This window comes from Sylvia atricapilla, chromosome Z (genome assembly GCF_009819655.1).
Source record: "Sylvia atricapilla isolate bSylAtr1 chromosome Z, bSylAtr1.pri, whole genome shotgun sequence".
In the NCBI taxonomy this organism is placed as follows: Eukaryota; Metazoa; Chordata; class Aves; order Passeriformes; family Sylviidae; genus Sylvia; species Sylvia atricapilla.
Window position 1 is genome coordinate 6,265,642 of NC_089174.1, and position 25,531 is coordinate 6,291,172.

The 25,531-nt window shown below is 46.0% G+C and overlaps 1 protein-coding gene across 1 annotated transcript; it reads right to left on the bottom strand.

Moving 5' to 3' along the window:
• Positions 1-25,531, bottom strand: LOC136374174 (sodium/hydrogen exchanger 2-like). The gene is made up of 12 exons (XM_066339426.1): positions 25,273-25,531; positions 23,378-23,841; positions 22,414-22,664; positions 19,043-19,260; positions 15,271-15,467; positions 11,955-12,044; positions 9,717-9,787; positions 8,475-8,639; positions 7,349-7,463; positions 5,975-6,109; positions 1,018-1,090; positions 1-125 (listed from the first exon to the last, which is right to left on the bottom strand). Exons 1-12 carry the CDS (start codon positions 25,529-25,531, stop codon positions 1-3), a joined length of 2,163 nt encoding a protein of 720 aa, XP_066195523.1.

Here is a 25,531-nt window from a genome sequence, read left to right on the forward strand (position 1 = left end):
CTACATCTCCAAACGCAGCTCTTTCCTCCCGCTCCAGGTCGCGCCGCTGGGCTGGGGTGGTGGGATGGCACACACGGACTTGGACCGGCTCTCCTTCACCTCCCGAACCTTCTCCGTGTTCCCCACTGTGGGAAGAGAAACACCACGAGAAACTCCATGAGAAACCACAAGAAACACCACGAGAAACACCCTTCTTTGTGGTTCAGCAGGGATGAAGAAACACTGAGGTGGCCATGTGCTCTTTGGGGATCCGCTGTTCCACTCCAAGGATCACTTCCCAAACATAAATCTTTTGGAGACAAAGATCACTGTCTCCATGGAAGAAAAACGCCAAAAAAAAAAAAAAGGTAATTTTATCCCGGGCTTGCACTTTGAAATATGTAAAGTATTTGGATCAACACCATCAGTCTTTTGTCAGTCCCCACCTGCAACTTTGCAGAGCAAAAATCCACACTGGTGACTACCTTAAACCAGCTCTGGAAAGTGCAGGTGTTCTGCTGGAGCACCTGGAATGTCATGTTGTCACATTATGGGATTTTTTGAAGGGGATGAACATACAACCACAACAGAAGCGTTAGGGTCTCCTTCTGCTCTGTCACTGCTGTGTGTCAGGGGCCGTGGTGCTCATGTTTTCCTTGGGGTGGAAAAAAACCTAGAAACCATGGGGTTTATTACTTGTCTCTGCTTACAGTCATGGTTTTCTTCAGGAAGAACATAACTGAAATATTCCTGGTAAACTGTGGATTAAAACAGCTACATCACAGGTTGGATGAGGCAACCTGACCTAGCTGGAGATGTCCCTGTTTGTGGCAAAGGGGTTGGACTAGATGGATTTGAAAGGACCCAGATCATTCACACCAACCTCAGGCTGGGCTGGGAAAGCTTTCGGATCTCCTTGCTCAGCCATGAGGCTCGTTTAAGGATGTCCCACATCCTCTCTGTCACCTGCTGAGTCATTCCACAGGGATGAGGGTGAGCAGGGGAGGGCAGGGAATGACCCCCAGCTCCCCAACTTACCAGTGAAGGAGCGGCAGAGCTTGAGCTGTGGGGTGGCTTCACTCTGCACTGAGCACGAGTCCTCCTTCTGGGACTGAGGGAGAGAAGGGCTTTAGTGCCTTGTGATATCTGTTCACGACACTCCTGCCTCACAAACCAACCCTCTGTAGTCCCCAAGGATTCCACTCCCATTCGTTTAACTTTTGTCACGTAAAAATTCATGATAACAACAAAAAGAGAAAGATTGATAAAAATAGACTGAAGAGATGGCAGGAAGTGTTTGCAGATGCTGATGTACTACAATATGGAATATCATGAGATTGGAAGGGACCTTAAAGATCATCCCATTCCAGTTCCTCTGCCGTGGGTGGGGACACCTCTCACAGGACCAATTTGCTCCACCCAAACTGGCCTAAAACCCTTCCAGGGATGGGTCATGCATGGCTTCTCTGAACAACACTGGAAGCTCTTCATGGACTGTCGAGAATTTAGAAATAAAACTGAGCCAGCGTTAAAAGCTTACAGAATAAAAATTGCACCATACAGCTATTATGTTTTGAGTTCTGGAAGAGGTCTGAGCCCCCCAGGAATGGTTCAGCAGAGAGGATGGGAAGGAGCAGCCCTGCAGCTGGGAGACTGGGGCAGGGAGTGCAGAAGGCAAAGCTGTCCCCAGGATATGGATGTTTCTCACCTTGGCTGTTCCCCACGTTGGCTGCGGGCCAAGGAGGCAGGTAACGAGCTGGCACTAACGAGCTCCCTGTCCTTTCACTCCAGTGCTAATCTCCACCCTCCAGGACCAAAAAAAAATATAAAAAATTAAAAAAATAAAAAAATAGGAATGAAAAAAACAAAAATCAGGTAACACAATGCCGCCTGGATTGTTCCATGCCTCTGTAAACTGGGAATAAGTCTCTCACGCAGCTGTGATTTGGCACCTCGGTCCAGGAACCCCGAGTGCCAGAATAACTCTGGACACCTCCCAGCCTGGTTTTCTGTTTTGTTTCGGTTCGTTCTCCTCCCTCCCCTAACGAGGACCGCTGCCCTCCATCCCTTGTTCTCACTTTTATTGACCATTTTAATAACAATGCCTTCCCAGCTCCGGCAGCAGCGCCTGGCTCCCTGGAAAGCCATTCCCAGGGGCATTTAACGATTCTCAGAGCATGCTCCATGAAAGGGCTCCGACATAATTACCAAAGGCACTGTGTCATTTGCGCACATGGCTCACAGGCAGCTCCAAATAAGCTCCTTCTGGGGGAGTGCACTCGTGTTTTGGCAGGAGAAAAGAGGACCAAGTTGCCTGGCTACAGGTGCAAGGATTTTCTGGGTGCTCGGTGGTAAATAAAAGCTGTCCTGGGTCTCAGAACCCGCCCTGCCAGCCCAGGCTGGGCTGGATCCCTGCCTAAAATAAGGCAAGCCCCAAATGCGGCTGGCGCTCCGAGCCAGCAATGATGCACAGCTCCAGGAAGCAGCAGCCTTCGGCAGGAATTTTGTCCTTAGGCAGAGGAAGGCGAACTTTCTGCTGGAAATAGATAGTCTTGGAGTTAATCCTCTGGGCTGTGGTTCAGAGCTGAAGTCACCTCGATCTCCTGCCAAGGTCCTTTCTGCCTGGTGTAAATCATTTAACCTGCTGAGGAGGGAGGAAGACTGTTCTTTTCTTGCTGCCTCTCACTACTTTTTCCCTGTTTGCTCTCCAAACTCTCCTTGGAGGCGGCTCCAAGAGCCCCCTCTCCATGCTGTGAAAGCACCTGAAGGGCAGGAGACCCCCTAAGGCACCTAAAGCCACCCAGGAGAGGTGACTCAGAGCCACGGAATGGTCTGGAGTGGAAGGGACTTCAAAGATGATCCCGCTCCAATCCCAACCCCTCCTGCCCGAATCCTGGCGAGGGCACTGCTTTCTCCTGGGGAAGGAGATGGATTGTCCAGCAGCCAGGATGAGCTTGGCTCCTCCCCAGCCTGGTGAGGCCACCAACCCACACCAGGATGTTCTCCCACACATCCCTGATTTCGCTTGGGAGGGAAAATATTAATGAGACACTAATAAATATGAGTTTAGCTGAGCTACAACTTCATACTTAACAGCAAAGCTCTCAGCAGCTTCATTAAAAAAGAAAAACAGACACTGGCCAAACAGAAAAAAACAGGGTTTCTACTAAACCAAAGGGATTTTTTAAATTATTCTCTCAGCTCCTAATGCTCAAGGACCAAATACTCCCAATGACCAAAGCTTTTTCCAAGACTGGCAATGGAATTGCGGGAGTTTCACAGGGGTTTCAGTGGCCCTTTGCTGAAAGTTTGTTTCCCTCCCTGCATTTCCAGTTGGGTTTGCAAACACAGTTGTAATGCTTCCATCTCGTGGTGAGATGTAGAACAGAAAAACGTGGGGAGCAACAGCATCCAAGTTGTTCTTGCTGACTCAAAACCTGGAAGGCCAAACCCTTCCCTGTGGGACTACAAAAGATGGAATATCTGACAATCAGAAAAATCTCTAACCCTACTGACATTTCTCATTAATTTTTTTTTTATTAGGAAAATACAATTTTCTTTTCAATTTGGCATGGAAGAAACATGAGTAGCTGCATTTTTCCCAAAACCTGGTAAGTGTTAAGCTGCTTATAATAGGCTAAAATCTACTTTTTAGCACAGTGTTCCTTCTTTCTGGTGACAAATTCTGCAATCTGTCCTCCTACAGCACAAAGTAACAGCATTCACCCACCCTCCTTAATATTACATAATATTTTATATATATAATTAATATGTTGTTAATATTTCAGGGCTCTATTACAGCATTAGCCCATCACTTCGGGACATCATTTTATTTCTATTCACAGTAAATTGAGGCAGCTATTGTCAAAAATTAGCAGAAAAGCTGCTGGTGACAAAAAACAGGCCTGGCTTGTCCTTTTGGGCACTGAGGGATGGTTCTGGGTTAGAGCCACCCTTACATGTGTCACTGGGATCAACTCACAGCATTTACTATCATCTCCCAAACTGGACAGGACATTCTGATCTAGTGGAAGGTGTCTCTGCCCATGGCAGGGGGTTGGAACTGGATGATCTTTAAGGTCTCTCTTCCCACCCAAACTATTCCGGGATTGATGTCTGCTTCCCTTCAACTGGCACAAAGCAGAGGTGGCTGCAGTGCAGGGGTGTGAGCAGCACCAACAAGGGGCTCTAATGACACAACAGTCAGCATTCAGCATCAAACTGGCATTTTCCATAATGCACAGGGCATTCCCCACCCTCAGAGGGCATTTCCCATCATCCATGAGTCAGTACAGACACAGAGTGAATCTTACTGCTATTGCAGTTCCCCAAAAATTATTCTGTTCCCCCAAAGCCCAGCTGCAAGCACTCAAAGGAACAGGAGAAACAGCTTTCCCAAAGCTCCTGAATTTCCCACCAAATGCAGCAGAGAAGGGGAAAGCAGGAGCACAAGAGTTAACAATCAAATGTCCTTAAAGTAGGGAATGTCGTGCTCAAAATCAGCCGGAGTTTGATGTTGCTCTTTTGAAGTTTAATTATACCAAATGTTCTACATGAACATGCCATGTTCTTGCCTATCTATTCTGAATTGTAAGTACCAATCAGCATGTAAATGATCAAATTAAATCTTTTAAGTTGTTTGCAAGAGCCAGAACACCTTTCTGGGAAGGAAGGGCTGAGCACCAGCAGTGTTTGGTGCGGTGCTGCCCTTCTCGATGGGCTCCCCCATTGGCACTTCCACAAGGAAACTGGAGTAGAAAAAAGTCCAGGGCACTCCCAAATCCTTGTGCTGTCATGGAAAATTGCCAACTAAATAGGGAAGGGTAATTTGTTTCTTTCTAAAAGGTCATTTTGCTCTCCTCAGTGATGGAGCTCTGGCTGCTCAGTTTAGAGATCACAGTTCACACTTGGACAGCGCTCCAGCTCAAGCCATCAAAACCTAAAATGCAGAGAAGTGAGTGAAATTTAGGGATAGCTCAGCAGTCACTGCTGAGCACCAACCCTGCCAGAGCTCAGAGAGTGTTTGGACAACACGGCTTGGGATTCTTGGGGCTGTCCTGTGCAAGGCAAGGAGTTGGATCCTCATGGATCCCTTCCAGCTCTGGATGCTCTTTGGTTCTGCACTGCTGCTGACCTGGGCATTTAAGAGCAAAATATGACAACAGTTAAATGCTTTTCCTCTAAAGAGTTACAGAGGATGGGAGGAGCTGGAAAGACCAAGCCTGCTCCTCATGCATCATTCCTGGAAACCCTTTTTTTTTTCCACAGCTAAATGTTGACCCAGCTTCTCTTGCCCATTTCCAAAGAGCAAAAGTCTTCACCAGGCACAGACTTTGTATTAACCCTGTTTCTCCTCTGATTCAGAACATAAACCAACACAGAGCTATCCCAGTAGTAAACTGGGATTTTTTTTCTTTTTCACAGGAATCTGGTAAGCAAAACTTCCCTACATTTTACTTCTTTCAAGACTGCCCAGAACTGTAGATGTGTTTAAAAGCAAAAAACTCACCTCTAGAATGAATAAGAGAGATCACAAAAATGCCTCTGTCCTTTCAAAAGAGTTGGGGAGAAAAAAACACTGAGTAATTTCAAATATTTACAGTCCTTCTGGACCACTGACAGTGGGGGAGACAAATTCCTGTCTTTGATGAAATCTCCCAGAAAAGAAAACACGGGAAGATCAGTATCTACAGAGTGAAGCCCAGTCAGTAACATTTGCTCAGTAAAGACTTTTCCCAGCACGGGTGGAAGTCTATTCACAGAGCACTGAATGGGGCTGTGCTCAGGGTGGCTCCTTGGTTTGCCAGGAGCTGGGATGGGGAAGTTTTTCCCTTGGTATTTTTCCTGGTCATTGGAATGAGATTAAGGATAGAAATTTTTTTTTTTTTTTTTTTTTTTTTACGTAAAGTAACAAGACTTGTCTATGGAAGGAAACAAACCAGGCTGTGGGGAAAGCAGCCTGTGCACGGTCCTGCCTGCCTGTGCTCCCTCTTACCTCCTTCCTGGAGCTGCAGGTGTCGCTCCCGCCCACCTCCACCAGCAGGCTCTTGTGCCGCAGGATGAGGATCTCCTTGGCCTGCTCCGTGGGCTCGCTGTCCCCGGGCAGGGTGTGCCTGTTGTACGCCGGGCCCTGGAGACACAGAGAGGCTGCTGGACACGGGAGCATCCCTGCCTTCCCTCCAGGAGCATCCCTGCCTTCCCTCCAGGAGCATCCTCCCCTTGCAGCCATCCCGCCCAGTTCATGAGCACACACTGATTTAGCAGAGATGGGGATGGAAAGAGGCACAGAAGGGAGATGGGACTCCAAACTCTGCTTTTTTTAGGTGAAGTCACCCAAGAAATCACTGAATGACAAGGCTGAGTTACACCTGGCATGGCAGAATGGGTGCAATGACTCTGCTCGAGGTGCCTTCACAGCTTCAGCCCCCAATGTTTTGTATTTACCCCACCTCCCCATATAAATCATGCAAACAGTGGGAACCATAAATCCTCCTTCAAAAGCCACCACCCAGCCAAGCTGAAATCTCCCACTAACACCAGTGGGAGCTGGGATAACGCTGTCACTACAAGGGGTTAGGCTGGATTAATGCAGGGCTAAGAACAAACTGGAACTGTGCCTTCATCCTCATCCCTTCACCATGTCTGTAGGTTTCTTCCCAGCCTTATCCCATTGCTTCCCTCAGCTCAGCAAAGGTACAAGGGAGCAGGCTGATTCCTCAGCCCACATCAGCCCCACCCCTATGTGTAATCCATAAAACAAAGGCTTAGGTGGATTTTAAGGCTAAGTCTCCCAAGGAACATCAATTCCAATGCACAGCCCCAGGTGAAATTTCACACACAGCTGTGTGAAACCCCAGACACAATCCATGATTCTGTAAACAGCAAGTGGGGTTTATGCCCTTTAACCACTGGTGCCAGTTACTTGGCAAAACTGCTGGGTGGATTTAAAAAAAGCTCTGCAGATTAATTCCCCACTCATACCTGTCTTCCTTCCACAAGGAAAAATGTTCCATGAGGATAACCCCATCCCTGCTCTGCCCTAGAAGCTGCTGCTGGATCTGCTAACCAGTGCCTGAAGTTCCACGTGCTCCTCCTTTTCCCTTTTCACTGCCGGGTACCGATGCCGAAAATATTCCATGAAATTATAGGCTGACTGGGTGAACCTTTCAAAAGCTGTCAGGCAGCAAACAGAAATGTGCCACTGACTTGGAAAGTGGATCTGGCTCCACACAGCCAACTATTCTCTGATCACAAAGAGACATCCTGGGTAATTATGGAAATATTCATAACATCTGCTCAGGCTGTTCGGATAACCGAGGAAATTTGTGTTATCGGACACTTAAAATATGGATTGAGGGAAAAGTTATACCGTCCTCCTGATCCGGTACAGGTTCCTTGCCAATATTTCCTGCATGTTGTCCAGGACATCAGGATTTGGAGTGTCCTCCAATTTTTGGTCTGTTATGACAGTCCTGTCGCTGCTGCTGCAAAGGAAAGCAGAACATTGTATTTTGGAAGATGCACAAGAAGTTCATCCTCAAATCTCAGTGCCCCTTTGGGATCCCACCCCAGCCAACATGGCCAACAGCTCATCCTTGCAGATGGAGCTCACAGCAAAGCAGGAATTTGGCATTTGCATCAGAGCTAGGCTGTCCATGTGCTCCCTGGTGGATAAAAGAGCTGTGGGGAGCAGTGGCAGAGCAGAACCATCTGTGAGGTCTGAAGTGGCCATTCAGAACATCTAACAGTGCAAACCCATCCAAAACTGGGCAAGAGCCTCTTCCACAGAGCACCATTCCCCTGTAACTCATGGGAATACAGGTGACCCTCCATGTGCCACTGTCAGTGCTGGCTGATGCTCATGCAATGTTGGGAAAGATGAGACAGGAAAAGCTTACAAATATGATTGCCTGGCAAGAGATACTAAAAATATAAGACCTGTGAGTGAAATAGAAATGAAGGCCAGCTTTGAGGTGTAGGCATGGCAGTGATTCACCGGAGATAGGTTACCTGAGTGATGGCAAACAAAGGGACACCAAAGGTGTAGCCCCCACCAAGTAATCCAGGAAAAGGCAGATGAGAGAGTAGCCTTTGGAGTTTAGAACACAGGGTGATACGGTAATAGAGAAGTTCTCATAGGGCTGTATGCAAAGTCTGTAGGTTTTGTATCTCGTGCTGGTTGGTTATTGTAAATTAGAATATTCAACACAAAAGGAGATATAATATATTGTAACAACGACCTCGCTCACTTACCCTGCTCTCACCTCTTAGCTCTTACCTCTCTTAACTTTCTCTCTCTCTTTGGGACATCCCTTCAGCCGAGGCTGGTGCCTGTAGACAGGCCCTTTTATCCACGACCCTTGCAATAAAACCACCAATTCCTAAAGTGTCTCAGGTCTGCAGAGTTCCCTCTCCCTGCCGCCCACGGATGCTCCTACAGTGCAGCCCATCCCTTTTATCCCCCATCTGCTGAGTTTGAGCTGGTGTTTGCTCACAGGAAGGAGGGGTGTGCAGGGCCATGGCCCAGCTGCCCAGCCTGGGCCAGCTCCATGGCGTGTTTGCGCTCCAGCTTCTCGTAGAGCAGCACGATGCTGGACTTGGGCTGGTCGTACTCCCTGAGCAGGATCTTCTGCAGGTATTTGCTGTTGAAATACTCCAGTCTGTTGGAGGACAAGGTGAGATGGGTTTAGCCTCTCCCCTGACTCCTCAGCACCAAAGAGACCACAGCAAGGCAGCAGGGTCACAGCCCCCGACTGCCCCATATTCCATTAAATTCCATTATATCCCATTAAGTCCCCCTCAGAAATCGATGGTCCAAGAGGTCAGTCCCTAATTATTTCTGCATTACAATATGTGAGTCAAAATATTAAAACTTCACTAAATACAATAAAAACTCCTCAAAAGTTCAGATATTTCATGAACTCTTCCAGAAGTGTTACAAGCACATGCAGCAGCAGAGATTTAAACACTTCCAGATTCCCTCTTGAGCCATTTATTCTTCTTTTCTGCTCAAGTCGTTGAATAATTTAGGTTAGAAAAGACCTCTGAGATCATCAATCTCTCTAAGATCTGCTCACAAGGAGCAAGGATGGTCCTCAGCAGCAGTGACTCCCATACCCTCTAGTGGCACTTCCAAGCATGGGTATTCCTAAAAATTCTCTACCAGCTGCATCTGTGTCTGGACCACCAAGGAATTAAACCTGGTAGACAGACTTTTTTAATATGTTTTATGGTATTCGGGTTATTTTTTACATCTTGATGCATTTATTTTTAGATTTTTAAAATGTACAAACTCACAGAACTTAATGAAAATTGAACACTTTGCTACAGAAATCTGTAGAGATCCTCTGTAATTTCAGTCCACAACTAGCAGTGCTGCAAACTCAGCTCTTTAATGTTAACTGTGCACAGCCAGGGACAGGCCACGTGTCACGGCCATGGCACTTCCAGCAGATTTCTTTGGGCAAGAAGCGACAAAACACAACAGGAGAGTAGAAAGGATCTTCTTAGAGTGACGCACCAAGATGTGACTGCAACCAGGGAAGTGCCCTGAAAACTTGGTGTCCCCTTGGACAAGGAAAGTCTGCCCCTCTGTCACCTCCCTTGTGCCACGAGGATGAACAAGGCCCAGCTGCCCACAGCAGAAACTTTGGGAATAGAAACCAACCTCCTTTTTTTTTTTTTTTTTTTTTTTTTCCCCTACACATGTACACAGTTGTATTTTGGCAAATCCTTACTTGTCTTTCCAGTAATACTGTCCCCAGTGTCCAGATATATCTTCAATGCCAGCCAGCAAATGATCCAAGAACTAAAAAGGAGAGAGGATTTCACTCTACACCAGTTGCATACATAATGAACCCAGCCAGCAAACAGCAAAAGCCACACACACAACCAGGGGATGCTTCCAGCTTAGGGATATGGAGCTGGGAAACAATGAGAAAAGGCACTGGGATATTTCTCCATCCACTCATCCAGTGGTGCTGGAGTACAATGAGTGGTTTGCTTTCAGGTGTGGGCAAGCAGGGAATAAATGCTGAGGGCCATGAAGGTGCTCTCTGTGATAGGTACAGAGGGCTGATGGCTCCCATGTTCTGCCCTCTGGGACTTGACCTGCAGGAAAGACTCATTTTGAGGGTTTTGAGGACAATTTGTCTCAGGAAATCAGTATCCTCAAGCTATAAATGTAGGTAACACATAAATGATGCTTTGGCTTGAATAATAAATACTGCCTTCTCCCAGACACTTCCCACTAAATAAATCAGCATATCATACTTTACAAAAATACATTACTATTGTTTTAAATTATGTTAAAAAAATCGCAGCCTGGTTGGGCTTTCTACCTTAAAGTTAAATCCCTGTAATTTCCCAAACTGCTTTCTCTCCTAATGGCATCTCTAAATTGGGAGAGGGCTCTGCTCTGCTGGCCTCCACACTCAGGTACTGACGACCCCGCAACTTCCTACAGCTCTAAAACTTTAAAACCATCTATTCGTGGGGGTCAGAGACAGAAAAGTTTCAGAGCAGCTGCCTCAGCCCTGCAGCCTGGTGTGGGTTTAGTGCCCTCACATGGCTGTTGGCAGCTGTGTGCTCCACAAACACGACACTGGAGGGAAGCACTGAAGTGTCCCATCCTGGGAGTGTCCCACACCTGATTGGATCGGGCTTGGAGCAATTTGGGATACGGGAAGGTGTCCCTGCCCATGGCAGGGGGTGGAATGAGATGAGTTTTAAGGTCCCTTCCGACCCAAACTACTGTGATTCTCTGGAATTATGCTCACACATTCTGATCATCACTCCTGCTAGCAAGAATCCCCCAACTATCCAGACGGCAAAATAAATTTGAGGAAGAAAGCTGCTTCTGGCTTCTGCATCCCTGATTTCCAACTATCTGCATTTTTACGTTCTCAACTTAATTGGTGCATGGCCATTTTCAGCTCACACCTCCTAATAAACACATTTTTGAGATGATTTACCATTCATACCCTAACAAAAGAACAAAGTCTTCTCTGTTCACGACTGGAAAAAAGCTCCTCAGCCTCCTGAGCTGTTGTGTTAACCTCAGACAAAACCCTGCAGTCTGACCCCATTGTGAGGATGCCAAACAGGTTTTTACAAACGTCCTCAGCCCCAGTGGCTTCATCGACAAAGAAGACAATGGCAATAATATTCCTGAAGGAGCCATACCCACAGAAACATGGCTGGGATTGAACAATAAGATTCAGGAATATATTAATTTTCCATTGGATGCAAATGTAAAGGCTAAACTGAGTGGAAGAGCAGTTGATTTCTTGGAGCTGAGCCTCTCCCTGAAGTCCTCTGTGACTACAAATACCAACATTTGTGTGGTGAGAACAAGGGGAATGAAATCCCACCTTTGGGTTATGGATGTAGAATCACAGAATGGTTTAGGTTGGATGGGACCTCATATCTCATTTCATTCCAGCCCCTGCCAAGGGCAGGGACATCTTCCACTGTCCCAGGTGGCTCCAATCCCCATCCAACCTGGCCTTGAGTAATCCCAGGGATGGTGCACTTCAGAAGTTCCCTCCAGTATAGCACCAGTCTTATCCTCCCTTTCCTCAATTTTTTGCAAAATTATCCAAACCAGTGGTGGTGATGGGACTGGAGAACACATGGAATTTCCTAATCCTGAAAGCAACCAAGCCTCATTTTCTTTATTTCTTTCATTCCAGAGATCAGAGAAATTGGAATTAGGCCAGAGCTTAAAGTTTTGGGCAAGAAATCATCTTTTTCTCTCATGCTTGTGCACTACCTGATGCTACATCAGCCTGATTGGTGGCTGCTCTTCCAAAGCAAAAATAACCCATGGTTAGGAACCTGAATAGGAAACGTGGAAAGGGGCTGACCTGCAGAGGATTTGGGTAAAACTGCAGATCTGCAGGGTCCCTGGAGACACGCACCTTCCAGAAGATATCAGAAAGCTCTGGCCATGTGCTGATGGATGCTCCACTTACCCGAATGTGGATCTGCTCTCCCACCGTAGGAGCACTCTCCCTTTTCCTCTTGACAGCCAAGAGGTCAACGAGGGGACGGATGGTCATTCCCTGCAAAGTGACCACCGACACAAAAATCAGCCTTTCCTCACATCCCATTTTCCTGCCCCGGAGCAAGAGCCACAGCGACCTTGTTCTGGTGTTGGAGCAGCTTCTCACACCTGCCCTGCTTTCCTGGCAGGATAAAACCTGCAAAGCTTCAACAGGATTAGAAATCGTTCTCCCGGGTGTACCCCAAATGCTTTGTTTGCTCCTGGTAGGAATCTGTCAACGGGAACTCACGGAGAGGCTTCAGGATGAGGAGAGGAAACCTCCGCTCACCTCCTCTGGCCTCTCCGAGACCACAAAAAGCCAACCAAGAATTCCAAGGTCAGACCTGTGGTTTGCTGTTGCTCGTGGCCTCCCAGATGGAGAGGGGCTTGAAACAATCCAAGTTCAAATGCCTGAAATGAGCATAATCCTTGAGATTTCTCAGCACGGAGCCTCCGCCAGCAATTGTCTGCTCGCTCCTTAAGCACTGCGTGTCACACACCATTACTCCAGCAATCTTTGATGGCCAGCCAGTGCCTAAGTTTCCTAATCAAAGTATCCACCTGGTGGGAAGGGTCAAGGGAAAAGTTTTAATACCCTTTAAGCCTCGTGAGAGAACTAAAATGCTGCTGTGGTGTGTTTCTTAGTCTGGCTTCTGTATGAAATGGCTTTCCTAGGACATGTTTACAGCAAAAATGATGAAGTAGTTGATGTTTATGACTTCTGAATGTCACAAATGCTGGCACAGAGGAGAGTTGAACACATTTTTAATTGCAGAAACAATTAATGTGTCATTTTAATAGCTAATAGCAATAAAAATGTGTTGCTATTCAGAATCAACAACACAGAACTCACAAATTCCAAAATAACAGATATCGCAAAAATTAAGTCGAGACTGTGCAATTTGGCCTCTTGCCTTCCTGAATAATCAGCCACAGTTGTTTCCATTTTAAAGCAGCATTTGGGATTGTTATGGGAATCCCATGTGTCATTCCAGGCCACACATCATTTCACAGCACACCTGCAGGTCCCCTGTGCCTCTCCTCCACCCACCAGGGATAACTCATCCCAGGGAGTGTCTGACGGCTCCATCACGGCTCACACAGCGTTTTCCACCTCCAGAAATCCAGTGGGACAGTGCAGGCATCAAACAACCTCCCCCCCCTCAAAATTATTACATTTGCTCAGAATTTCATGGCATAGGTCAGGGGCCAGTAGGTTGAGAGAGTGAATTTCCAGTAGTATTTGATTTTAAAACCACACCAAGAGGCAGAACAATGAGGGGGGTTGTGACATTCCAGACAAGCCCAGAGAGCTCCCTGGAGAACTTCCTGGTCAATGTGGAATATATCCAGCCTGCTTGGAAGCACTGAGGACTTGACAACAGCTCAGTCAACCTCCTCAAAATGATTAACCACGCTTGTTGTGGGAAGAGCCTTATGCAACTGGGTTAGGAAGGCCAAAAGAGAGGATTTTCCTGGGTTGTGGAATGCACTGATAGAGCCACAGGTGGCTGAGCCTAACTGCTCACGGAGTGGTTGTTCCTCTGTGGCATGAGGGTTTCCAGCCAGCAGGATTTCCAAGGGAATCACAGGATGTGGAAGGTTTGAGGTCTGACAAGATGCTTTGCTGCCCCAAACCAGCCTAAAAGGGCCCAAATCACCTCTGCCTTGGTTTCTGCTCTATTTTAACAGACACACTCCCCATCAAGTCTATACTGAGATCACTGTGAATATAAAGAAAACGTTTTGCATAAAAAATAAGAACAAAAATCTCCACTTCACACAGAAGTTGTTTCACAGCCAGTATTTCTCTTGCCCTTTCCACACACAGTGAGCATGTAAGAGGCTGGGGTGGTGAAAATATTCCCTCCCCAGTAACACGTCCATCGACGTGTCTGACAGCACCACAAACTCGATTTGCAAACCCAGATTTTGGAAGGTCCTGTTACATTTACCCACCTTTTCTGTGCTGAATTCCAGCAACATCTTTCTGCCTCAGGTTTTAAATAATTTTCCAGTTTTTTTCCTCCCCCTGTTCCCGTGGTGGCCCTGGCCCTGCAGGTCCCTGGAGCCCCAGCACAGCAGACACAATGTTCCCGTGAATGGCTGAAGGTCAGGGGGTCTCCCCGGCGACCCTGTTTAACTCTCACCCTTTTGCACGGGGATGACATCACCAGCTGAGCTTTCAGGTTGCACAAAAGCCCTTTTCCCGGCCCCGGGAAGTATTTCCCGAAGCTTGGAGCTGCTGCCTTGGAACAACCTTTGTGTGAGGCTCAAGAGCGGCTCTGCGTGAGCGGACGTGCCTGGGGACCGGGGCTTTTCAATTCCTCACCCACATTTGCATCTTAAAACTTGTCAAGCTCCACCTCAGCACATCCCTCCCCCCTGCTCTCTCCTTTCAGGCTGAGGCTGTGTCCAGCCCCGCTGCCCTGCGGCTCCCAGCTCCGATCCCAGGGGCACAACACGCCCCGATCCCTCTTTTCCAGCTCAGGATGAGGATTTAGGCGGACGTGGAGAAGAAAAACCAACCCCAAGCCCTCCGCACCGTCCCAGTGCTCGGCGCCCAGCTGAGGGATTCAGTCAGGAAAAGCAGAAGGAATTTGTTCTGAGGGTGATGCTCAGCCAGCGGGCCACTCGGGAGATGCCACCACGGGCCACCACCTCCCCAAGGCTCAGAAAGTCCTCTGCTCCCTCCACCCACAGGAGGGTGGCTCCTGGTCCACACGGACCTCATGTCCCTGGCCAGGAGCTCACAGGGAGTTTTTCTACATGAGTCTTTCCCAAACCTCCCCATCCCACCCTCTGCAGTCCTGTGGAGACCCACTTTTTAATTTTTACTTTTTGGGATAAACGGCAGGCTTGCTTACTTCGACACCAGACAAACCCCACTTTTTTCCCCACCACATCCTCCTTCAAATGCGGCTGAGTTTGCCAGACGAACTAAAAGCTGTGTTTTAGAGAAGCCCTTAGAGACTTGCTGGTGGTCAGAGTAGGGCAGAGAGAGACATCCAAGGCCCTCATCCCTCAGAAAGCTGCAGGAATGGTTTTACCACTAGATGTCACAGCAATGCTGAGAGCTGCTGCTCCTCCCGAGCCCTGGAGCGCCACAATTCCTTAAAACTCAGTGTTGGAGCGCCAGAATTTACAGCCCCAGCCACGAGGGAGAGGAACCTCCATCAGACTCCTGGAGCATCAGACTCCTGGAGGGGAGCTAATCCCGAATCTGTGCCCAACACTGCTTTTACCTGTATGAACACGGTGAAGAGGATGACCACAGTTGTTGCTGCAATGAAGAGCTTTTTCCTGCGGAAGTCAGGCAGCAGGAAAACCAGAGAGAAGCAAATGGCCCCTCGGAGCCCCCCATAGGCAATGATGAACTGGTCCTTACTGGTGATGGTGTTCACGTGAAATCTGTTCACAAAGAAAGTCAGCACAAGAACCCCTGAAAAGCAGGAAGGTAGAGTGAGGCACGTCAATCAAACAATTGGAATAAACTCACGATCTTACATTTCCCAATAAAACATCACGGAATTGGTAAACATCAACTACAAGGAACTAGCCACGGCACAAAAGGTATATTCGCAATAGACCACTGGAGAATTTTTCTTCCAGTCTAATCCAACAGGTTGAAATTTACTTTGTCCAGATAAAGCTTAATCCCCAACATATTTCTAATTTGAGGGACTACAAATATTGTCTGGCTACAGTCCTGAAATACTATTTGATTTATTCTAATTGGTGATAACAAGTGACTGAATTGCTGAGGTTACAAATGCTTTTGAGGCAAATCATCAGCAACAACTTAGCCACAAATTGCCCTCCTATTTGCAAAAGTTTCCAAGCAGTAGCTTGGGTAAGTAGCTGTATTCCAACAGTGTTAATGTTATTTCTTTCCCTCAGATTTATACTGTACAAATTGAAGGCCATGCGAGGTGACAGAGCAATTGCTGTGATTTACAGCCATTTGCAAATGCACAAACAGATGCAGAAAGGTACAAAAAGTCAGGCCGTAAATCAGTAGGCCGTGATTTTAATACCAATTGAAGTGATAAACATCCTATTTGCCAAAGATTAACAGCCATTTTGAGAACTGATGACACCACCTGCCACTGACTTTTGTTAGGGATTAGCTAGAGCCACAGCACTGTTGCTTTTCTACAGGGTGTTTGTAAAAGAAATAAAAACAGTGCGTTTATTATGTACATATCAAACACCTTCCTACACACCTCCAGCTAAAAATAGCTGAACTTTGACTGTACATTGGAGGAGTTTGAAAAAAAACCCAAAAAGCTGGGGGTGATTTGGAATAGGGAACTCAGATAATTAAACCTTGTGACACCTTCCCCATCTCTGGAGCTCTGCAGAACTGGTTCCCAGACCAGTAGGTGGGAAGCACTTGGGTGTCAAGATTCTTTGAAACTTACAAAAATAAGTAAAACAAAGCCTCCCTCAGATTACACCCACCCCTACTCTACAGCTCAGGCAGTGTCGATGATTTAAAGGAACAAAATTTACTTGAGCTGATATCCTGGCCTTTGTCTTAATTTAATCCTTCCTCATAAATTATTATTAGCATTCCCTAAACTAATTCAAGGCCAGTTTGCTCCAAGAGATGACATACAATTAATCATTCTGAGCAGAATGTATTTTCTCCTGCAGATACCTTGGGAAAGAGCAGGAGGAAATCTCCCCAGGGCTTGGATATCAGCAGAGCCCCACTGCTGCCATGTAAGGGCTCTATTTTCCTTTTTAGATGATCTTCCTCATACCAAAAGAATTCCCCAGATTTCAGCAGAATCATTTCTCAAATATTTAAAGCACTGAGAGTGTTCTGTGGAGGACTGGGTTACAGTTTACACATCAGTCCCTGCATTGCCCACCCAAAAATCCCCAATTCCTGCGAGGAAATGTGAGGGCACCTCCCTTTTCTGGATCAGTGCCTCAAGCACCTCCAGAATCACAGAATCTTGGAATTGTAAATATTGGAAAAGCCCTCCAAGGTCATCAAGTCCAACCATTCCTCCAGCACTTCCACCACTAACCTATGTCCCCAAGTGCCACACCCACACGTTTTCTGAACACTACCAGGGCTGTTGTCTCCATCACTGTTTGGCAATCCTTTCCATGAAGAAACTTTCCCTACTATCCAATTATTAATCATTGCTAATTAATTATTAATTAATCCAGAGCTGCTGGATGGCTCTGAGTCAGCCAAGGTCTAACCTCAACCACCATCTCCAAAGCAGGAGTTTCCCAATCTTCCAGGTTCCAGTTGCCAGTTTTCCAACATTTCCCAGAGGGTGCAGCCCCTTCCCAGATCTGAACCTCCCTGGAAGGTGCTGCAGGACAGGAATACCCTGTTCAGGACCACTGAGACAATTTCCAGCCCTGGTTTGTGTGTTCTTATTTAATTCCAGGGAGATTTTGACTGGAAAATGGTGGCTGCAGCCTGAGCCCTTCGCTAATAATGTGCTGCATAATTTAAGCTGCTCTCAGAAGGGCTGTGCTTAGGGAGGATTTTTGGGGTGCTTTTGCAGCATTGTTACATTTTTATATCTTGCAATGAAGAATTTTTGAACTAAAAAAAACCCAAACTCACTGAGAACTCCTTTTATCTGAGCAAATAATTTAAGAGAAACCACTTAATTGTAATAAAACATTTGAATGTACAAAAAACTGATTAATGAGCACATTTCCAAGTACGGTGCGCAGTTATTAAAACAAACTTTGGCGTGTCCTAACAGCTAATAAACCCCATTCTGCTCTGCCTTGCTAATCATGGCTTAACCTATTTAAACAATTTCTTGAAGTGTCTGTCAAATTCGAGTTCACTGCTTGACTCACTGGTTTGTAAACATAAATCCTGTTGAACGTTTTTAAGCCCCTGGATTCTTTGCCAAAAATGCGTGCTGTTATTTTCATAAATATTGTTAATATATAAAAATACCCATAACTGAGGCATTCTGCACTCATTAGGTGCCAAACACTGTAAGAGGAATGGAGGTCCAGCCTCTCCCAACACGCAATCAGCACAAGATGCAGCTGGAGAGGATGGAAACACATCACATCTATTTTTTTCTCGTCACTTTCAACACATGAAAATGGGATCCCAGGGAATTCTGGAATCAAGATTTGGGTTTTCATGGTAATTGTGGCTAAAGAACCTGCAGAGATCAGTTATTAGGTGAGTATTTTCCTGCCTCGCTCTCATTATCACCAGGCCTTTGTCCATTGTTGTGAGGTTGGTCACACACCCTGATGGGTGTTCCAGGGATGCTGCAGACTCTCCATGGATGGAGACAACCAAATGCCATCTGGACACAGTCTTGCCTGCCTGATCCTGCTCAGGGCAGGGTTTTGGACCAGATGATCTCCACAGGCCTCTCCAACCTCAGCCATATCCCAGTTCTGCCATTCTCAACCCTGATCTGAAATTCTGGAGTAGGAGCATCCTCACAGCTTAGGTCCCAAATCTTGTCTATTTAGGAGAGCTACTGGAATGTTCTTCCAGTTTCCCAGTGAAGGATACAAGCTGCTGTACACAAGCTTGTCATGAATTAAATTTCTTAAACTGCCACAATTCAGAAAATCAGGTCAGAGGATTTTCATGGATCTCTCATCCCAAGGTATGTACCTACAAAGTTCCTCCTGTTGGGAGAATACCAAGGGACTGAAAAAATGGAAGAAGAGATTGTGGCAATGAAGGAGGGTAAAGGAAGATCATGGCAAAAAAAGAGACAATGATAAAACAGATCTCATGAGGGTTTCTAACCAGCACCAGAAATCGCACAGAGCAGGAAACTGCAGCAAAATGCAGGATTTGGAATTGAGTAAGATGGAGGAGCAGGAAGCATTGGCTGGGATGTCCCAGCCTAGTCCTTGCATTCCCATCTGGAATAATCACACTGCAGAGTGGGCAGGAAAGGATGATGGAGGGGCAGAGCTAATGGAATCTCACTTGTCACTCCCATAAACAATAACACACGTGAAAAATCAAGATTCTACAATTTCCCCTACCAAGTGCCCTCCAAATGAGACAGAAAATAACCGTGAAGCAAATGTAGGGCCAGTTCCACTCGTGGTTTTCCCCGATGGTGGAAACTCCGAGGAAGATGAAGATGAGGGTGTCGCTCACACTGCTCCACATCTTCATGAAGTACTTGACTGTGGTGTGGGACTTGAGGGAGATGTTGGCCTCCACGTAACGCTTCATGCCCATGGCACAGGAAATGATGCTGAGGAAGTGAAAAACAAACAGTGGAAAAGAACCTATTTGTTTTTCTCCTTTAACACAGAAAATGGATGCATCAATTATGAAAAAAGTGGGTTTTATCAAGTCTTGGATGTTTGCAGACATTTCACTGAGGCCTGATTCCTTCCCTAAATCAGGCCAAGAGTATCAGCATCACTAGGACAATAAAATACTTTATAGGTTGCCCAAACTGTCCAAATCTGGATTTTAACAGATGAAAAATTTATCACCTGTTGCATTTTATCAGAGCACAAAGCAACACCTCCAACTAACACCCAGCTCCTCCCTTCCCCACACACCATTTCCAGTTCTTTAACTTTGTCAAACTCTGACCTTGCAATTGCCTGGCAATTTTTCATGGATAATTGGTTCTTGAAGTTCCAGGGAACATGGCATTAGCCTAATTCATCAGCTTTTCAAATCAATACATTTTCAGGCCAGCAATCCTAGGAGGTCAAAACAATTGAGCGCTCGAAGCACTAAACCTCTGTTTTTTATATTTTAATCTGGACCAAAACATTATTTTGCAGCAGATTTCTAGCAATATTCTGCTAAATATTGCAGCAGAAATAGAAAAAGGGCTTTAAATTTCCAAGATCTGACTTCCAGTGCTGTTTGGTAAGGCCACCCATATTTTTATTGCACTGAAAACCACTTCCACAGGGAACATCACAATGTTGGAGCACAGAAAAGCCAACAGAGAAGCAAATCCTCGGCTTGTCCGTGGCTCTGGGTGTGACCTGGTCACACCTGCTGTGAGCAGGACAGGTAAGTGACCCAAACAAAGGTGTTGAGAGAGGTGGTGGCTCACCCAGAACTATCAGCTAAGACCTGCTCAAAGAATTGCCAGGGAATTTCTGCTTTGCACTGAAAGTACTCTGTTTAACCCCAGAATTTCACTAACATTTCACATTATTTTGAAGACACAAACATTTGAGTCTGTTTGAATTTAAAACTGGGCTTTAGGGAGAGGATTTGTGGCAAAAGCAGAGGATTGGAAAAGTCAGAATCGGGAAAGTCACAGTGGTTTTGCTGAGGAGCAGGATCCTCTATTACCCAGCAGCAGGAGACCAAGATTCAAGTCCCTTTCTCACCAAATGTTTGAGTTCACTTCTTTCATCTCCTAAGAAAATGTGCCATTACATACAAGTATTCTAATACAGATATGGTATGATTTATCCTTTTTAGTTCTGACCTGCTCTGCCAGAAAGAGCCACAGGGACTAAACCACAGACTGAAAAAAAAAAAAATCATCAGTTTCTGTGTCTGCCTCAAAAAATAGCAGGGAATGTAGTTACAGTTAAAAACTAAGAAATCCAAGTAACTTCCAGAACTGTGGTCTGAGAATGATTATTGAAGAACAGACATGGGATGACAGCAGGGTCACAGAAAGGGAATAAACTTGTCTTGTCCTGGCTAAAGATGGACATTGCCACCAGGACAAGGAGCAAAGGGGAAAAAAAGAGAATAAGAAAGGAAAAAAAATCAAAACCCATTTGCAGAGCTGTTTCAGAGACTGAGCTGTATTCAGATTTTTTTAATATTTTTCGGACTATGTAGAATTGATTTTTTTGGCAATCAAATTATTTTTCAAAGAAACAAACTGCCAAAAGCTGCTTCTTATAATACAGTATTCCCTGGCCACAACAGAATGAATTGTTTGAACTCCAGATCTATAAGAAAGGCATTTATAATTTGGCAATTAGAAGGGCACAGTGCAGGAATAAGCTGCCTTTGCCATTGTTTTGCTTTAGAAAAAAATACATTATTCAACAGAACAGCAAATGGGTTCCATAATGGGTACAGCAGATCATGATTGATAGAAGGAGACACCATCAGGATTGAATGTTTTCTGCTCCACGATGATTATGCAGCATATTTATTTCACTGTTCTGTCTTGCACTCCTATAAATAGGTTTTTCCTACCTATTCCCAGAGCTGGAATTGTTTTCAGTAACACTCAAATATTGCTCCTATTAACCAGCCGAGGAAATAAAATCCGCAAGACGCAAGAATGGTTTACATCCAAAGCAACATCATTAGTTTTAAAATAGATCTCCCAGATACTTCTGTGTTGATCTGGGAGCCCACTTAATTTTTTTATTTTCTTTTTATCTTCATTCTCATCAGCTGCACAGTTGTTTACACTGCAGCAGCTGACGCAGGGTAGGTGCATTTTGGTGTCTCTGGGGGAATATTAAATGGTTGTGATCCTCAGCAGCAGCTGACTCCATTTGGGTAGGAGAACCACATCCAATAGATACCAGCCCATGGAATCCAGAAGGGCTGGATCCCTCTGGTTTTCCAAGGTGAGATTTTGGTCTTTATGGCTATTTTCGTCTCAGGATATGCTCTGACAGTGAGATGTCCAACAAGGTAAACACAAAGCTTAATTAGACCCTTAACTCTGAAGGATTTGGCCCCAAATTATTCATTTTAATGAAAGATTTACCCTGTTCAAAGAAAATTAAATGAACTGAATGATTTCTGACAGCTTTGGCTGAAATTGGCCAGCAGATTCTCAATGTTACTGGAGACAGAGGCATTGGTTGACACCCGAGGCCAGACATGAGCTGTGTCTGAGCTTCTGGAGCCAAGTCAGAATCTCCAAAGCAGAAGTTTTCATTAGAATCCTCTGCTTCCAAAAAGCAGGACTATTTCAGGTTTCAGTTCCCATCCCATCACTCGCTCTGTCACACCAACTGCTGCCAGGCAGGACATGCAGATGGGGAAGGGGATCTGAGAACAGATGTGCTGCAAACCAAGACCAAACCTTCCCAAGGAGAGGACTAAATCCTCTCTGTAACTCTTCCCATGTTGGTTTTGACTGGGCCGTGTGGAAAATAACAAAATAAGCTAAGAAACTTCTGGCTCTGCCAAACCTGCCAGACATCTCACTGCTGGGACATCCAGCCTTTCCAAACAAAAAGAACAAAGCTCAAACATTACTCAGTAACTACATAAACCAACCACCAGCCATCAATGTGCAAGCTGGGAAGCAGAGTGACACTTGGAGAGGGCCCTGCTCCTCGCCACACACAGCTTTCTAAATTTTAAAACGTTTTGGGGTATTTTTCAGTGGATATAGGCAGGAAGTTTTCCTGGAGAGAGGAGCTGCTGGCTGGGCCTCACTTACGCCACGATGCCGGAGAGGTGGAACATCTCAGCAGTGAGGTAGGACAGGTAGCTGTACAGGAACACGAAGAGGGGCTCGATGACGCGGATGTCCTTGGTGAAGCGCGTGGTGAAGGCGGCAGTGAACCCAAAACTCAGCCCCACCAGAACTCCTCCCAGCCCAACCACGAAGAATTTTCCCACTCCTGCGAAAACATCCACGCTTTTGATGGTCGGCATCTCACAGAAAGAGCGAAAGAGCTTGTAGAGCACCTTGGTGGGGGGAAAGGAAAGAGGGAAACAGCTGTTAACTGGATGTTCACCAGCTGTGGTCATGACACCAAATGCACTGGGGGGATTTCTGCCAGTGCCTGCCCTGGAGGTCTGGCTCCCACCAGGGGACTGCTGTGGCCCTCATGGACATTTCAGACACGGAGTCAAAGGAAAACCTGAAAACTTCTAAGTTGACTTGAATGCTGCCCAGAACCTCAGGCTGAAAAACTGGACCAGGGGTCCTCTGCTAGAAGGGGTTGTTGATGCCTTTTCCCTCAACAAATCACAGAGTCACTGAGGTTGGGAAAACCCTCCAAAATCATCAAGTCCAAGCGCTAACCCAGCACTGTCTTGTTCACCACTAAACCATGGCCCCAAGTGCCACATCCACATGGTTTTTAAACACTTGCAGGTGTGGTGACCCCACCACTTCCTTGGGCAGCCTGTGCCAATGCTTGACTGCCTTTTCCATGAATTGTCCCTGATAGCCAATCTAAACTTCCCCTGCTGACACTTGAAACCATTTCCTCTCATCTTGTCGCTTGTTCCCTGGGAGAAAAAGACCAACCCCTACCTGGCTCCCATTTCAAGGAGCTATTGAGGGAAATAAAGTCTTCCCCGAGCCTCCTTTTCTGCAGGCTGAGATCTCCCATCCCATCACTCAGCACACCATCCTCTGCAGGTTCAATACCCCAGTTCAGGCTGGTCCTTACCACGGTGACAGCATCGTTGAGGAGCGATTCCCCAAAAACCAGGATGTGGAGCTTCTCGTTGACGTGGATCTCCTCAAAGACAGCCAGCACGGCCACGGGATCCACAGCAGCGATGAGGCTGCCAAACAGGAGGTTGTGCAGCAGGGACACGTCCTGCAGCTGGAAGGCTTTCACCTGGCAGATCCCATACAGGGAAAAGCCGATCCCAAACACATTCCAGATGGTCCCCACCACGGCGTAGAGCAGGATGGTGCCGATGTTCTCAAAAAAGGGGCGGCTGGGCATGAAGTAGCCGGCATCCAGCACGATGGGGGGCAGGAGGTAGAGGAAAAAGATGTCGCTGTCCATCACAGGTGGTGACCTATCATTTAATCCATAGATGATTCCCCCCATGATGAGTCCCACAAATATCAACAGACAGCTTTCGGGAACGACGGAAGGCAGCTTGTTGTAGAGATGGAACCCTGGAGAGCACGGAGAGATAGAACTGGTGTTACCTTACAAACCCTCGGAAGGTTTGTGAGGTAAAATCTCAGAAGGCCCCCACACTCTCACTCTCAGCAGGTTGCACCTCAGAGCAGCACAAAAACATTCACACAGTGAGGGTGAAGCTGCTCAGAAATTGGTTAGAAAAATCTAAAAATTACTGAAAATACCAAACTTTCTCAAATTACTGTCTGTTCAGACCTTGTTTCACCGTAGCATGAGGTTAGAGAGATATATTGAGGTAATAAACAGAAAGTAATAATCTGCATAAATAAAACAGTATTTGGAACTATTTATTATGTAATCTAGTCAGCAGCCCATCTTCAGCACTAACAGAAATAGCAACCTCCAATTTTAAGCACAAAACAGATTCTATACATTAAAAAAAAAAAAAAACACACAAGAAGTCTTCCAATTAATTATAAAAGGTCCACTTTTAATAGTATTTTTTCATTAGTATTTAAAGCTGAAAAGCTAAAAAGTGTCCAATTAAGCCAGTCTTGTGCAATGCCCAAGACTACAACAACCACCAGAAGTACAAGGTGAGTTATTAAAACAAAAAGTCATTGAAACAAACCTAATTAGAATAATTTTTTTTTTTTAATCTCTGATCATTATTATGTCTTTATGCATGTGACTAGAATTAGGGTCTCATTATGTAACATGAAATTAGTCAGACAAAAAGACCCTTTCCATCTGAAAAATTCTGATCAAACCCAATCTTCGAGACTTCTCCATCCTGAGGAAAACAAATACAATAAAAAATGCTGTAAAATAACTTCTATAGCAGTAATTTAACAGAATTGAAGACAATTCCTGGAGAAAAATATTTATATATAATTTTCACTTTCCTGTGCCCATTTTTTCAGAGGAAAATATAAAAAGATCAGATATTTTGCATAACTTAAAGCTTTCTTAGATGGCCTTGCATAGAAAATCAATGCACAGAAATTTTATTCTGGGCTGTATAACACCCTGGACATGGCTGGAATTATTCCTTGGCCAGACACAGGGCACTTTTAGAAGAATAAGGAATCTTCATTTTAGGATGAAGATGTCAGTGGACCACCTGCACAGAGCATGGCTGGCAAGGAAATCAAGATGAACACACACCTTGGTGTGTCCTGCAGTTAAATCAAATTCCTCCTCCTGGAAACACAGCATTTTTCCTCCTAACAGCAACAGCACTCCCAGGTGTGGATTTCTAGCTGGAAAACCACCATTTCCAACCTAAAATTCAACTTGTTTTTCACCTGGGCAGTGTCTCTGGCATGCAGTGTGCAAATTCCAAGGGTTTGGCATGTTACCTCAGGCTCCACACCAAAGAGGAGATGGAGCAAAGGCCACCCCTGCCCACACCACACCCACAGAGATTCCCTGTCCCTCCTCATCCTCTCAGGAGGCCTCACCTATTTTGGCCAAGGATGCCAGCATGATCCAGAGCGTGATTTCAAAGGGGACCTGGACGTGCTGATAATCCAGAGAGAAGAAGGCGTGCTCCAAGGAGTCATTGCCCTGGCCTTCCTCGGCAGCCCAGCTGATGTTCTCCAGGATCGTGTCCTCCTCCAGCAGTGGCTCCTGCAGGGCTCCCACCCATGGGGCTTGGAGGATGCAGGAGAGCCAGGACCCAGCCAGGACAGCTGCAGCTGTGTGTCCCTGGCTCTCCAT